Genomic DNA, 17,327 nt, shown 5'->3' with positions numbered 1-17,327 from the left:
ACTGGTTATATGACCAAGTCAGCAAGCAATTTTCCTACTAAGATGCAAATAAACTTTTGGCATTTGATTTGATGTGCGAGGTAACAATGAATGAAATTCTACAGAACTAGATGCTTAGTACAAACACTGAAGTTTTAGAAGTTGTTTGGCTATAAGACATTCAGGTGTCTTTTATCAGACAATAAGAAATGATGGAATAGCTAGATTTGATAGTGAATACCCACAGATGAATTCATATATAAACACCTAAATTTCTAATTGATTTGAAGAATAATGTTACCCTCTTACTTTTCACCCACTATGCAACATATACCATTAAGTATTTGAAAAAATGATCGAGAGATGGAGCACCAAGCTATTTGCCAACTTGATCTTATTCCCCAAATCCACCATATGAATAAAACCCTATGGGAGCTAAGACAAGTTAACATTCAGTTAAACTTCGAACAATCAGAACACAACATAAGAGAAACATCAACGAAATGCAATGCAAAGAAAATAATAGGAATTATATACTACACCCAAGCAAAATAAAATATCACAAGGACCCAAAAAAAGCACAATCATGACGTGAACAAAATTCAGCAACTCTAAATTCTAAAGAAATTAACTTACGATCGATTTGGGGCTTCAATCGTCAGAGAGACTGAGATCTGACAGAGTTGAGCGAGAGAGACTGGCCGCTGTGCGTGTTCGAGAGAGAGAGACCGAGAGAGTTGAGCAAGAGAGACTGAGATCTGAGTCTGAGAGAGTTTGAGTGGCTAACTGACTGTGTGTCTGTCTGTATCTGTGCGTGTTAGAGCGAAAAAGACCGAGAGAGTTGAGCGAGAGAGAGTGAGAGACTGAGCTGAGATCTGGTCTGAGAGTTTGAGTGACTGTGTGTGAGACTGTGAAATCTGTGCGTGACTGCGTGTTCCAGCGAGAGAGACAGAGAGTGTGTGAGGTCAGTGTGCATGACTGCGTGTTGCCGTGTTCCAGCGAGAGAGACTGAGAGTGAGAGAGACAGAGAGTGTGTGAGGTCTGTGCGACTATGCGTGACTGCGTGTTCCAGGCTTCCAGCGAGAGAGACTGAGACGAGTGAGAGAGACAGAGAGTTGAGTAATTGAGTTAATTGTGTTAGACTTAGGGTTATTGTTACACTCAAAACGACGTAGTTTAGTAAAATCCGGATCGGATTCGGATATCGGATTTTTTTGCACAGCCCTACTATAGACCCACTGTCGAACCATTTATTTTATCATCATACACATTTCAGTTTCCACTAAATAGTTAGTAGTAAATTGACCATTGCTTGTTTAGTAAAAATCCAATTGATGAGATGTTTGAATATCTAGAAACTAGACAGACAAGATTTTAATTTGATATATCATACGCTTTATTTGGATAACTTTAGCCCTACTATCGAGCCATTTCTTTTATTATCACATACATTTCGGTTTCTCCTGTTTCTTTATTTCTATTGAACAATTAGTAGTAAATTAGCCTTAACTTGCTTAATAAAAATCCAATTGATGAGCGGTTTAAATCTTTGGAAACTAGAAAGATAGGGCTTTAATTTGATATATTATACGATGAATTAGGATAAACATAGACCTACGGCCGAACCATTCATTTTATCATCACACACATAAAACAAATTCAATTTTAGTGATGACAAAGGAAAACAAATATTGCTATGTAGTTTTAATTGTATTTATTCTATTTCTTTTTGTTGATTTGTATATTGATTTTGTTGTTTGATTTATGGGTTTTATCATAATCGTCTTTTTTTAGGATGCTATCATCAAATGCTTTTTTTTGCTATAGGTGGTGGTCAATTTTAATTGCAGCAAATAGATTTGTGTCACAAGACATTTATCTTCATGGCTTCTTCAATGCTTCTATTAAATTGCCTTCATATTATATTATTGGAGTTATTGTTGCTTTCTATGTGAGTTCTCTTCTTAACATTCTTATTTTTTTTTTTAATTTCTAAAACAATAATAATAAAAATAATTCATTTTCTCTTCTCAACAATCAAAATCAGTTTTTTCCTTTGGCTCTGCAAGTCTCTTGCTTAAAAGTTCACATTTTTCAATAATGTTTCTCTTTCTCTAATTGATTTATAGACTTATTAATAATACACAGTGGGTTATCCTGCAATTGTTTTTGCTTTTCTTAACAAAGTTTTAAACTTTGGTTGCAGATTTCAAATGGTGACATATTTGAGAGGAACTATGATGATATAGGCTTTGAGTTCAATTTGTAGATATTTTATTTATTGATTTTTTAATTATCAATTCAATATAAAATGAACTTCAATATAGAAAATATATATTTAAAAGACAAAAAAACTAATAATAATATAAAAAAATAAAATAAACATATCTACGCAACGCAACTTGAAAATGAATATAAGTTACAAAAATTGCGGAAGGTTAGTATAAGTTTTAAGTTTTAATAATTGATCTTAATAATATTCAGGTGATCTTAAATATCATACACGATTCGCTGCAAAATACAAACATTGAATATCAAATACATGTTTGCAAAAATAATATCAATTGTACAAGATGATGATCCTGAAAATATAACTAGACCATATAATATTTAGGTGGTCTTTTCAAGTTAGATGAATGATTTAATAATATCTATCTATAATTGATATTAATAATTATACATATACAATTATTAGTTTTATCTTAATATAAATTTTATATAAAATTTATATTTACTTTAAAATTTGTATAATTTAACAATTATTATATCTTAATCTAATTAGTTTATTTTGTTTGAATAAATTTATTTACAATCTATTTAAAAAATATTAAATAAACATACCTGTTCAATGGGTGAACCCATGTCTAGTTTAAAAGATATACAAAAACAAAACATTGAAAAAGTCTCTTATTTTAAGACAAAGAAAAATAAATGTTTTGGACTATTATCCTGTATTTAAATGAAGTAATTATAACCATATAGTTATGATGGTAGTTATTGATTTGACCAAATGTGGTCAATAATAATGTGGAAGAATTTGTGGAGCTTCTAGATGGTCTTAATTTTATTAACAACATCTCTAAAGAAAATTAAATATTATATATATATATATGTACATGAAAATTGATAGAATGAAACACAAAATGAATGTACAAGTAAGGATGAATGATGGTAAAAAAATAAAGAACTATCATTTCTTTCATGATAATTTTTTTTTTATTATAATTATTGTTGTTACGATTTTATACAACAATTAACGAAATTCAATTGACCTAGGCAGAATCAGATTAGGTGTCAACGTGATTAATTAAAATCAATAAAGAAAATGAAAGAAATAACACAAACAATTTTAAAGTGGTTTAACAAGTTCAAACTTAAACTTACATCCACTGTTATTTTATTGATGCTTTGAGTACAATAATAAGCATACTCTCTCTCTCTCAAATTGCTAACCTCTTGCAATGAGTTTTCAGGGGGTATTTATACAACAATTTTGTAACGTTTTATTGAGGGATTATAGGAATTATGGTTTAATCATGGTCCTACCATTGGCTTAATCATGTTAAATCCGCAATTACATGACCTGTTGTCGAATTTATCTCTTTGATTCTAAGGGTTAAGGCTTATCCATGACTTATGACACAATTGTCTATCTAGCTCGCTGCCTCGAGGTTTACTTTCTCCGAGTTATCTCTGATATTGAGCTTGCTTAAACTCTCGCACAACAATTATAATATAGTGATTATTATCAACCTGATAATGTTACTGGCCACAATCAACTAGTAATCTAGAATTTTGTACAATATTAACTAGTAATTATCTAATAAGATATTCAATCTCTTTTACGGACGTTAAAATTTTTAAAATTTGGATTTCGATTCTCATTAACAACAGTTAACTCTTACACAATATTTGTTACTAAAAAACAAAAATCGTACCGATAATTAACTCATACATGCATGAGTCAATTATTGTTAATAAAAATTAAGATCCAAATTTTAAATCCCTAAAGGAGATTCACACCTATAGTAAGAGTTTAAGCAATTATCAAGGCCCAGTGGTCTGTCTCCAATTTCATTCAGGCTTTAGTAGGGTGATGTTTCTTCTAGCCCAATTCTGGTATAACCAGACCAAAAACAAACATTTCCTGGGTTAATTTTCATTGGATTGTTGCTAAAATCCATCAAACTTCTAATACCCAATATTTAATTAGACCTCAAAAAATTAATAATAAAAATGGAAAAATTATCCTTATTAATTAGTGTAAAGATTTTGGTTTTCCAACGTCCCTTCATCCACTCAATTCAGATAAAAGCATGACTTTCAGATTGAGCTAATAATTAGAAGGCCATTGACAAGATTGCTCATTTGAGTGGACTGGGCCGTAGAGATAGTGTTTGACTAAATTCCGCGGTCGTACGTATTTGCCAATTTCTCCTTAATAAAATCCATTAATATAATTCGATTTTGTTTGAGCAACTTCATCAATCTATTGTCAACTCAATGCAACCGTGGGAGCACTTCCATTCCAAAAGGCATGGCAACTGTCTTGATTGATCTAAGTTGGAATCCATTAAATTAAAGAGATTTTGTTTTTCTCTTTTCTATCCAACAAAATCTGGTACAAATACTGTTAAAGCAATGCAGGCCAACAAGAACCCAATACCTCTCCATTACAACTTCAATGGAAGACAAGACATGACCTGTCTTCTGGTACGATTTTACATTTTGCCTAAAACTTGCAGATCATCTTCGATGCTTATCCACCTTCGGTTGCTTCAACTGCAACCAGCAGATTACATTTTTATCCTTCTATTAGTTGACTTCGAATTATACTATAATGAGCAAAATTTAGTTTTAAAAAATAATGAAAATTGCTATATAATACAAGCAAAATATTAGTTTAGAATGTGCCTGAAGTCAAAAGCGTTTAAGCGAGTATCAAAAACTATCCAATACTTCCTTAATTAGGGGTTTATGATACATTTCAAGGGTTTTTATTTACGTATTTTTCAAGTTTTTTTTTTTTTGGTAATTTGCTAGGTAGAAATAAATAATTAGGTTAAGTTATTTTTATATTATGCTATTATCTAATTATAATAATAATATATTGTAAAATATCTTTAGAATTAGGGGATCAAATCCCTTCTAAATCAAAATAATTTGTAAGTTATATAAAGCTTAAAACAATTAGGTTTGAGGAATAATCAATAAGAAATTCTCTTCTTCAAACTCTCAATTCTCATTCTTTTTGGAGATTCCGTTTCTTCATATAAAACAGAAATACTATCATATCATAATTTGAGGAGTTTTTAATACTTTTGATAATCATTGAGTGTGTTTGATTTAAGCATCTCTCACGAGGCGATTGAAGCAAAGTCTTTGTTGTCCAATAATTTTAAGAGAAAGTGATCGAATTATATTAATATTTTTTGTGAAATGCATTTTCATTATTTTCTAAAGGTGTATTTTCATCATTTCAATAAACTTTTCCAACTCAATTAACATTACTAACGATCAGTTCAAGATCAAAATGCCAACACTGTAATGAGTGTTATTGACATCAAAACACCGAAATCATAGGGACAAAATGTAATTCTCTCAACACAAGCAACATCCTAGATGACAAATTATCCTTAGACTTGTAATACACATCTTGCCTCACATGTAGCCTAAAAGGCCCACACATAGGCCCTCTATTATTATTTTTTTATCTTTATAATAATTAATCAAAATAGATTGATGTAGCCCTTTTTCAATAAATGTTTGACTCAATAAGATTTTGCAAGATTATTTTGTAAAACTATATATGAGAAACAATAGTTTATAATTTCTAATACATAGAAAAACATATATAATACATATTTAACTAGTGTTTAGAAAAATAGGCACGATCATCCCTGTTTTCCTAAAGGTAAACATCTTGAGTTTTTTATTTATACTTTGATGAATTGTTTATTTTTTTTTTTAGAATTTTTTTTTTTTCAAATATATATGAAATACGTTTTATGTATATATATATATATATATATATATATATCTTATATATATATATATATAATATATATATATATATATATATATATATATATATATATATATATATATATATATATTTTTTTTTGTTTATTTGCAAAATGATAATTTTTTGTCAATGATACATTTGAATCCTTGGTTTATTAATATACATAGTTGAATTATGTATTAGCTGTAAGCACCATTGGGTGGTCTTTGTGAAAGAGCAAATGAAGATCTAAGTTACATGGTTTCTCGAGTTCGAGTTTCTGCCTCTGCTAAAAGTGACCACTGAAGCTCTTACTCGCTGGTACTTTTAGGATTCTGAGACATGAGTTGAGGTGTATAAACTGGCCCAGACCGATCATAAAGAGAGTAGAGAGAGAGAGAGAAGAGGAGAGGAGAGAGAGAAATTTGTTATTTGATTGCATCCATAGGTGGAGATAGAATTTTTCCTAATCTATGATAACTTTTTTATTTTTTTTAATACAACCCAATTGCTTGACTAGAAATTTTATTTAGGTTACAAGGGAATTTTATTATCATATAAAGAATATACACATAGCAAGAAAACATCAAAAAAATCATTACCATTATATACGTGATATTACAAAAAAAAAAAAAAAAAAAAAAAATGACGTATAATGTTTCAGAGAGTTAAAATCATGTTTATTTAGATATAAATAAACGAAAATAATATGATAGATGGTGTATAAAAAGAAAAACGATAACCGAAGGATATCATGATATTTCTAATGTAAGACAATAAAATTATTAATAAAAATAGGCTCATGCAATTTATAGCGCAGGTACTTAAAATAATTAACAAAGTTTTGTTATACGTTATTAGTCCATTTCAGCAGAAGCTGATCTGTGCAAAATGGCTTTACCAAACCTAGAATCTTTACGTTTGGATTATCTTCTTTGTTATCATTATTAAATATGATCGATTTATACGTATTGGAATTGAACTTTATTAATTACTAATATTCATATAAAAAAAAAGCCAAAAAACTCGCCACTTCTTCGATAGATATACATATAAAACCGAACTATTAAAGGCATTTTCTTCGCATCGAAGGAAGATTATATATGGAATTCAAAGTGATAGAGATGATGATAGGGTTTGAGTGGAAACTTTGAAAGGAAAGAACACGGACAGCCCTCGGTCGACCGATCACTTTCTTTTTATAATTAAATTTTGGGAGTTGGTGGCATTCGTGTGGAAACCACACTCCTTTTATCCATTTATTATTTGATGTGCTATCCTCGTCAGCTATCCATTAGGGTTTTTTTTCTTTTCTGGTGGTTTTAATTTCGTTATTAATTAGAGGTAGAAGATCCTGGTTGGAAGCCATCTTTCTATATAATGTTATGATGTTACAGATGTTAAAGTGATAATCAAATTAATTGATTATTGATCACTTTCGATGGCTCAATATGGTGTAGTAATTTCATGATATAGTTAAATATCGATAAATTAATAACATCGATTATATAATATTTTAACCAATCTGACTTAGGACTAAGTTGTAAATAAATATTCGTTAAATTTTACATTAATTAATTAAAAAGATTTGTTTATAATAAGTAAGGGGCAATTCAATATGTGATGGCGTCAATTTGAAGTTTGTCATGTGTCATCATTTAACCCCGCAACAATTCTGGTTGAATGGAATTAAGGTGGCAACTACCCATTTGGATTGAGTTTGTCCCTTTATGTGTTATTATGATATAGGTGAGAGTAACTGCATGTTGTTATTTTAGCTTTGACTTGCAAATGTTTCGGGCACCACTCTCTTCGTCAATGTTTACAACAGTTAATCATTCCTTTTCCAACCAAAACATTAGTTTAAAAGGTGGCAGCTTCATTTTACTGATCATATTCCTGATTATGCTTTCAACAAGGTTGTGACACAGTTGTGCTTTTTATTATATGATTATGATTATTATATTTTTTTTTTTGGATAGTAAACTTTTATAGAAAGGAAGAAAGAATGTACAAAATGACTAAAAAATGGCCAACTACCTTAAGACAGGATGATACTATTTACGACAACTCTAATCTTCTCTTTCTTTTCATACTCTTGTCAAAGAAATGGAATTATTGATCACCGCGCTTCTTGGTTCCATCATTTCATTCCACATCCACATCTGCCTCTCTATTTTAGCATTATTTTCCCACTAAGTCAACTAATTATACTACAACTTATTAACATTACTCCTTTTCGATTGTCTTAATTAAAATTATCCTAGATTGAATGAGAGTGCCACTTCCCACCTATTCAGTGCTGGCTATCTCAACCCAAAGTTGGTTCCTTCGTTCATTCATTCAAGTCCATAACTACTTAATTTTTATAATTTGTGTTAGGTGTTTCAGTTATTAAAAAAAATGGAGATGGTGAAACATATGGGACTGAATTCTCAATTATTAAAAAAAAAAAAACGGAGCATCATATGTAAAATTTAAAAGTCAATAGTAGATCTGTAATTTAATAACATTTTCAAAACTAAAATATCATTTGAAGCTCATCAGTATCTTAAAGAATACAGTCAAATATTCGAAACTGTCCCAGAAACACCCAAAATCAAATATTTATTACACATCAATCCTAGAAATTTCCTATATTAATTTTCTTGCTTTTAGGTAGCTAGAATTTCTTTTATGACGTAAATTGATATAAACTGAAAGTTTTGAAAAACAAGAAAAGGTAAAAATAACTGAAAGTTTTGAAACGCTTCCATAGAATTTTGCTTGTTCATTACGATTCCATCTCTCTCATTCATGCATGATCTTTAATTTGTCTTGTTCAATTGTCATGCTTTAGTCATGAGCTTCAAATTCAGGTATAACTGTTTGCCTCTAAAGTGCATCATCTTCTCCATAGAGTTATGGCTTTTTTGGAGAGCTCTGGCTAGCCACCTCTCTTCAATTCCCATTTTATCTTCATCAACATTTCCATGCTTTTATGCTTTTCTTTTTTACTTTAATTCTCTCTTTTCACTTTTGTTTCATCTATTCCTTTAATTTCTTCACCATTTATGATTTAAATATTTATCCAATTACTGAATTCTATGTTTGGACCACTGGATATTATATTATATAGAGGATGCGTATTGGAGTTTTATTTCTTAATCAGCCTTGATTTGAAAGCAATCCTCTCGAGTTAAGTACCGTAGGCTATAGTTCATATTTTTTATATTCTTCAAATTCATAGTACAATGTATAATATTAATTAATTTAACTCCTTCTTGTGGTTTCTTGATTCGTTTGATGAGTTCCAGTTCTTATGCATTTCAGGTATTTTCCAAAAACTGCAAGGCGATATTGCTATTTAATAGGTTGACCATTTTTTATCAGCATGATTCCCAAAAACTTTAATTAATAAATTTATTTTATTTTCATTATCTTATCCAAGTTAGTTCAATCTGTGTTATACACGTGGGTTAAAAAGTATTGAAGAATTAATTCTCTGTCTTTCGGTTCAGGTGAAAAAAAGAAGGTTGTAAAATTGCAGTATTTATTCTAAAAAAGATCCCATTTCAGACTTGACATTTTACAAAGTAGTGGGTACGCTAATGGCATATTCTTGATCCACAATTTACCCCACAAAAGTATATATTCTGAGATATTAATGATTTAATTACTATATAGTTCTCTTTAATCAAATATTAAATGTTTCTAAAATGTATTCTGCTTAATTAATTAAAGTATTTTCTTCCCATAGTGGCTATGCCCCACTTTTGCCTCCACTATACTAAATCTCTTCTCCTATAAATTTACTCCTCCAAGGCGTGTGTTCTCCACACTCCTCTCTATCTTCTTCCTTTCACATTCTCACCTTTTTTTTCTCATTTCCAGCCATATTTTCATCAATGGCAGCCAACTTGAACAACCCCAAGTTCACTGTCCCAGTAAATGATGTCGAGCAACAAACAACTCTCCAGCTCGAACACAAAGATGATGACTTCGACTACTCGAAACGATCGCAATGGCTTAGAGCCGCCGTTTTAGGCGCCACCGACGGCCTCGTCTCCACCGCATCGTTAATGATGGGTGTTGGGGCCGTGAAACATGACATTAAGGCCATGATACTGACCGGCTTCGCCGGTTTAGTCGCCGGCGCCTGCAGCATGGCGATAGGCGAATTTGTCTCCGTTTACTCACAATTAGACATAGAGTTGGCTCAGATAAAGAGAGACAACGAGAGAGAAAATCACCAGAATGGAGTACTCCATACACAACAAGAAGTTGATCATGAAGACAAAGAGAGTTTGCCAAACCCTTTACAGGCGGCTGCAGCCTCAGCTCTCGCGTTTTCTTTAGGCGCAATGGTGCCGTTGTTGGCTGCAGCATTTATAAGAGATTACAACGTGAGGCTCGGCTTGGTGGTTGCGGCAGTGAGCGTGGCACTGGCGTTGTTCGGGTGGCTAGGGGCGGTTCTAGGAAAGGCGTCGGTGGTTCGGTCTTCGGCTAGGGTTTTGATTGGAGGGTGGCTAGCCATGGCTATAACCTTTGGGTTAACCAAGTTGATTGGCTCACATGGGCTGTGAATCAATCTCCTCTCAGTTTAATCTTTATGTTTGTTTTTTTCTTTTTCGTTTTTTCCTCACACTGTATGTTGTCGTAAGACTAGTTTCTTTTTCTCTTTTTTCCTCTGATCTGTTAGTTGCAAAATTGGAGGGATTTATTTGTGAGTATATATATATATATATATATATATATAATCTAAATGTAATATTACTGTAAGGAACTTATCGTGTATTAAATATAAACGATAAGCTAGCTAGATGTATGATATTATATGAAAGTATACATCTTTCTCTTTAAAAGAAGCATGATATATACGTAGGTCTCAATTATAAGAGATTTAATAATTAGTTTACGCCACAACATCGTCGGAAAAGAGAAGGGCAACACCGACGAACATATGTTGAGGAGTAATATAGGACAATCACCCCCAACTACATCTGCATCGTAAAATATGTCTCGGAGATTATATAATCGGTCTTTATTCCCACGAGATTATACCTAAAATTCTATTAATCTCTTAATCTTAAAGACTACTTTCAAATGACAACAAATTAATGTGACCCAGGTGCTTTTGAAAGGAAAACGATTCAACCATATCTTCAACTTTCTAAATTTCTAAAAAAGTCCCACTACCTATTATATCTTGAATCATATATTAAAATTATCAAAGAAAGCAAAAGATATAGAGAGAAAGGAAAAGAAGGATTTGGTACTTTGCCAACCTGAGTGGCATCCATGACAAGGACTTTCATAAATCATACCCATTTATATATAATAAAGTAGTAAAATATTACACCTGATTTTTGACATTAATATTGCAGAAATTTATGATAGTGGAAACCTGGGACATATGAATTATATATATGCATATTGAACAGGAAAAAAGCAAAGCATTTGCATAGCCAATTGGATGAAATGGAAATACACTGTTGTTTATGTTATTGTTTCAAGATACCAAACAATAATTGTTTTGAGTGCATTTTGCTTCCAAGGAAATTAAACTTTTGATTTCAATTTACGACTCCAGTTTCACCTACCAAATTAATATTGCCATATTTAAGTTGTACGTGCGTTCTTCACATTTTATGAAATATTTTCTGCAAGAGAATATATTTAAGAATCGTAACCATAATCTGTTTTGATATGCAATCTGAAAACAGTTCTTTGCCAAAATATAATTACTTAATTGGACGTGAAAAATCAATAGACACTGACTTTTTTTTTGTTTTTTTTCCCTTTCAAGGAGAAGCTGACAATTATACATATGCTTTGAAAATTTATTCCGCTGCTTCAATTGATTATTTTTTTCAAAAGTTGCTTTCGATGGAAAAGACTTTTGATGATTTGCGTTTATGGCCCTCCCCTTTGCCACTCCAATCCATTTGTTGACCATATATGGACAATTCTGTGCAATGCTGATGCATCATCAATAATTTCAATTTGAAGATGGCCCTCAACAACTATTCACAACTTTAGTTTTCATGTTCTTTCTGTTTAAAGTCATAATCATCTTTCAAATCTCTTCTCTTAGTGCAATTAATTTGTTGGATAAAATCACTTACATGTTTTAATAAATTTTTCGAGTATACGACTGTTAGGAACCCAGGACCTCTCTAGAGTTTAACAGAGAATAGTAAACCAAACGCAAGATAGCAATGAATAAACTTCTATAATTTCTGTATTGATCTGTACTAATCATCGAAATAACAATCACTTCATGAACAAGAAAAGAAACTATTACAAAAGGATAACACTAGCCATTCGAGGCGCTACTAGGAACCTCCCACTGTATTTCCCACTAAAACCTTCTCTCTACCATTACATAGACTTTGCCCCAAAGTTATACTCAGCTGTCCCTACACTATTCTTCCTCTGGTGCTGCCACATGGCTAATTTGCTAACAAACTTGTTAGGATCCTAGGGGTTTACTAATTAACACTTTCAGCCCAAATGACACAATCAATAGACTAATTGATTAATCAAAAGGAAAGAAATAAGCAAGCAAAGAAGAACACAGAACATGGTAGATTATAGTGGTTCGGCTTTGCAACCTACATCCACTCTCCAAGGCTCACAATAGGTAATTTCATTACTCAATCACCAAGAATATACAGTGGGTGAATAAAGAACAAAGAAGAATACAAAGGAAGGAACACACCCAAGTTGAAAACCCTAAGTTTTGCAACTGAGATTTGCTTCCTCTTCTCTAGCAGCCACACTTTGTCACCATGATACGCTTTCCTTAATTAGTTTTCACCAGTTGTACATATATACACTTCCTTATTTAGTCAGAATATGTATAGTTTTGGTATAAACAGATTTAATGGAAGTAATTTAGGCAGATTTTCTGCTGTAATTCAGGCTTGATTTTAGCCTTGTATATTGCACATTTGTGCCTATATAATGAGAAGAAATCCTCACTAAGAGGACATTGAATCCAAATGACACACTTAAATACACAATCATCCTTCTCTAAAATAGCCTCCACTTGTCTTTGATTTCATCATAGCCGTGAGATGGCCAGCAATCTAGAAGATTCTTCAACCATGCGTTGTGTGAGGAAAAGAGAGAGAGATGAGAAGCTTTTTCAAGACTCAAGGATCAAAGGACACAATATACATCTTGGTCCAGGATTGAAACGGTGCCGCATTCTCCTTTGACTCTTTAACAAAGTGCTGACTTCCACTGTGGCAAATCATAAGCCACATCAGCACAATTCTCCCCTTTGGCTTTTGATTTGTCACCGTACGTGGCCTCGGAAATTTACTGTGCACTCCTGAACTTGCAGAAGGCTCATACAGGGCCTTTGTTTGTCAACTGGTACTGGCTTAGTGAACATGTTTGCAGGGTTGTGAGAACCCTTAACCTTTTTAATCTTGATTTCTCTTTTTTCGATCATTTCCCTGATGAAATGAAGACGAACATCGACGTGCTTAGTTCTCTCGTGAAAAACTTGATTTTTACATAAATGGATTGCACTCTGGCTATCACTATTGATTACCATTGTTTGTTGTTCAAGACCCAGCTCATTTATAAGACCCTTTAACCATGAAGCTTCTTTTACAGCCTCTGTCAACGCCACATATTCTGATTCTGTTGAGGACAGAGTTACCATATGCTGTAACTTGGATTTCCAGCTAACAACATTTCCCCACAGTGTAAAAACAAAGCCAAAAGTTGATTTCCTCTTATCCACATCACCTATATAATTTGCATTTGCATATCCATCAACACAACAATCACTATTTTGATTCTTTTTTAACACAATACCTACTGATCTGGTTTCCTTCAAGTATCTCAAAATCCCTTTTAATGCTGACCAATGAGGCTTTCCTGGGTTGCTCATGAATCTGCTTACAAGGCTTACTGAAAATGCCAAGTCTGGTCTAGAGCAAACCATCAAATACATCAGACTTCCAAGTGCACTCGCATAAGGGACAGTTTCCATTTCCAGTTTCTCTTCTTCATTTTGTGGACTCTGTTCATGGGCGAGTTTAAGATGAGAACCAAGTGGAGTTTGGATAATCTTTGCATCTCTCATATTAAACTTTTGCAGAATCTTGTCAACATAGTCTTGCTGAATCAGTTTCAGACTTTCATGAATTTTGTCTTTGATGATAGATATACCAAGTATCTTTTAAGCCTGACCTAGCTCTTTCATCTCAAACTTGGTATTCAGCGGATTTTTCAACCGAAATAGCTCAGATTTATCATGACAAGCCACCAACATATCATCCACATACAATAATAAGAAAACATGTGTCAGATAAGAGATTCTCTTAAAATAGAAACAAATATCAAAATTGCATCTATCAAAACCAATTTCAATCATAAAAGAATCAAACTTTTTATACCACTGTCATGGTGACTGTTTTAAACTGTATAATGATTTCTTTAATAAACAAACTTTACCTACAGTATTGTTGAAACCTTCAGGTTGTTCTATTAAGATGTTCTCCTCTAAATCCCCAGGCAAGAAGATTGTCTTCACATCCAATTACTCTAATTCCAGATTGAATTGAACCACAAGTGATAATAGAACTCTGATGGATGTGTGTTTGACCACTGGTGAGAAAATCTCATCGTAATCAATTCCCTATACTTGTGTAAATCCCTTCGCAACTAGCCTAGCTTTGTACCTAGGTGCTTCCTTAGAGGTTAATCTTGGTTTTCTTTTGAAAATCCACTTGCATCTAACCACTCTGTTGGGATTCATGCATTTTGGACATGGAAATGGTGTAACATGGATGAACAAGATGATGGATGCAAGGTAGAACACAAACATAACACATAAGCTCAAAAAATTTCAAGGTAAGGATGGAATTTTACCTACTCCTTTGCTATTCAACACTTGAATCTTCTTTCTTGGAATCCTAGTTCTTCAAGTGAACTTGAAGAACCTCAAAATGTGATCCACACAAGTCAAGGAAGAGAGAGCCGAGAGAGTGAGAGAGAAAATGAGAGAGTGATTTTGTTTTAATTGATTCAATTCAATTAAAATGGTATAAAACTTAATTTATATAACATGGGCACAAAGTGTAATTTTAAATTGTTTTGGGAAGGCCTCAAACAATTTAAAATTAACTTGAGAATAAACATTTATGTCAAGTCTTTGGTTTTATGATTAATTCATAATTAGACCAAATTTTAATTCCATTAAATATTCTAACCCTTTAGAATAAAACCAATGCACTTTTGCCCCCATCATTAAATCCAATTCAATAATAATATTTAATAAATTCTTATTACCCTTGGTTAGTGCTAAGTATTCATGGATAATCATTTCTCACCAATACATTAATTCGGATGCAACCGTTTACGTCCAAACATCATTAATCTAATTAATGATATGTATTACTCTCTCTCCTTGAGCTTGGTTTTATGTGTTACCATTTTGGTTCACTGTGATCTAGCCATGGGCCCAATATCTGATTTTGATATGTTTTGTTATAATTCTTTATAATCAAAACTCCCACTGATTATGAAGACATCTAGCAATGTTCCATAACCCCTAAACCACAATGAAGTGCAAACTCCAATGAACCTATTCTGATCATAGATACCGTGTAGTCAAATCTCTCCGTTATCTAATCCCGATTAAGAATGGTTAATGGTATGTCAAAACCTTTAACTTAATCTTTAATCGAATTGTCAATTGATACAATGGAACTTGTCAACATGAAACTACTTTTCATCTGACATTCATTATACTCTGGCCAGATATTTTCCTTTTCCAATGTTTATTGACTTTCGTGTGGGAATTCGAGATTGGACTATTTTGAGTTAACGGATCCCATCTTGACCATCATTTGTCCTCTTATATGAATAACATATAACCAAACCAACTTATTACACAAGACATGACTAGTCTCGTGCTTATACACCATATGAACCATATGCATCCTATGTTGAATCCAATCGTGATGTCTCAGGTCTAAGAATCAGTGGTACACTAGCACGATCTTACGATGCATCATTGACCATATGTAATACCCAAGATATCAAAGGTATGTTCCTAACTCAAAATAGTCCTTTAGATGTTAATTTTATGTTAAAAAGCATAAAATCTAACTAAGGGCAAAATAGTCAATTCATTTGGAACGGTATGAATCAATTATCCACAAAGAGGCTTAGGGGCAAAATGGTTATTTTGCCTATGGATAAGCATTGAAAAAGTCAAGGATGAGTAGGCTTCATTGCATTTAATGGCATTAATTAAGTAATAATTATGTCTAGTGTGAAATGACCAAAATGCCCTTATATGAAGAATTAAGGACTTATGAGTTATACAATTAAAATAATTGGGCCAATTGCATAATTTTGGAAAATAAATGAAATATTTTCCTATAAATGAGATGAAATTCGTTCAAGCCAAAGGAGAGAGCCTTTCTTCAACATTTCTTCCATTTTCTCTCAAATCTTCCATGAAACAAGCTTTCTTTCTCTAGGTTTTCAAGGAGTTTTGCATAATTTTTCAAGGAGAACAAGATAGGAGCCTTGGATCTTCAATTTGAAGGGTTTAAGGTAAGGATTAAAAACTTTAGTTTTGATGTGATTTGAAGATTTGAGGTAGATGTTGAGGTATAATGTTATATATGTAGGATTAAGGTGTAAAAGAAGTCAAAGGCAAAGGATTTGTTGGAGGAAGTCTTTAAAAAGGTAAGGAAGAACCTCCCATGACTTTAGGGTTTATGCTAGGGTTTGTAGATTTTTATGAAACCTTAAATTAAGGCTTTAAGGCATAGAATTAGTTGATGGCAAGTGTAGTTGAACTCATTTATTCTACTTATTGCCTTGAATTCATTATACATGAAGTTATTGCTCTTTATGTTTTATGAGTTGTTATGTTTGATTGAAGAAAATGAAGTGTGGATACTGATTGTGGCAAAAATTGTAGTATTGGAGGCCACATGGTGTTGAATGGTTGCTATTAGAAGTGTTGATGTGTTGTTTGCATTAGCTTACAATGTTATAGCAATAATGGATGATTATGGGAATGAGATTTTACACTTCCTTTAAGATGTTAAAGACTATTAAGGGGAGGTTTATTTGATCCACAAGTTAACCTATTGGTTAATGTCAATAGGAATTGATGTGGCATAGTTAATATGAAAATTCGGATTTAATGGGCTTAGGGGTTTTGTTAACCCTGCTTCTGTATTTCGACCATAACTTGAGTTATAAAAATCGAAATGAGATGATTCTTGAAGCATTAGAAAGCTAAGACACAGACCTATAACTTTTATGTTTATTCCAAGAGCCAATTCGTTTGAGAAAAGGATGGAAAATGGCCTGAAGC

The 17,327-nt window shown here is 32.3% G+C and overlaps 2 protein-coding genes across 2 annotated transcripts; one reads left to right on the top strand and one right to left on the bottom strand.

Moving 5' to 3' along the window:
• Window positions 1-9,805: 9,805 nt before the first annotated feature.
• On the top strand, window positions 9,806-10,701 carry LOC116116442 (vacuolar iron transporter homolog 2-like). Its single transcript, XM_031402506.1, has one exon. It carries the CDS (start codon window positions 9,871-9,873, stop codon window positions 10,546-10,548), a length of 678 nt encoding a protein of 225 aa, XP_031258366.1. The 5' UTR covers window positions 9,806-9,870; the 3' UTR covers window positions 10,549-10,701.
• A 2,567-nt stretch (window positions 10,702-13,268) lies between these two features.
• LOC116116439 (secreted RxLR effector protein 161-like) lies at window positions 13,269-14,069 on the bottom strand. Its single transcript, XM_031402500.1, has one exon. It carries the CDS (start codon window positions 14,067-14,069, stop codon window positions 13,269-13,271), a length of 801 nt encoding a protein of 266 aa, XP_031258360.1.
• Window positions 14,070-17,327: the final 3,258 nt, after the last annotated feature.

The sequence above is a fragment of the Pistacia vera genome, unplaced genomic scaffold (genome assembly GCF_008641045.1).
Source record: "Pistacia vera cultivar Batoury unplaced genomic scaffold, PisVer_v2 Contig773, whole genome shotgun sequence".
In the NCBI taxonomy this organism is placed as follows: domain Eukaryota; kingdom Viridiplantae; phylum Streptophyta; class Magnoliopsida; order Sapindales; family Anacardiaceae; genus Pistacia; species Pistacia vera.
The sequence above is the reverse complement of the archived record's forward strand: the minus strand, read 5'-3'. Positions and strand labels throughout refer to the sequence as shown.

Bases quoted from the DNA above. Each gene is read 5' to 3' on its own strand.
- LOC116116442 (XM_031402506.1), top strand. From the start codon at position 9,871: ATGGCAGCCAACTTGAACAACCCCAAGTTCACTGTCCCAGTAAATGAT.
- LOC116116439 (XM_031402500.1), bottom strand. From the start codon at position 14,069: ATGAGAGATGCAAAGATTATCCAAACTCCACTTGGTTCTCATCTTAAA.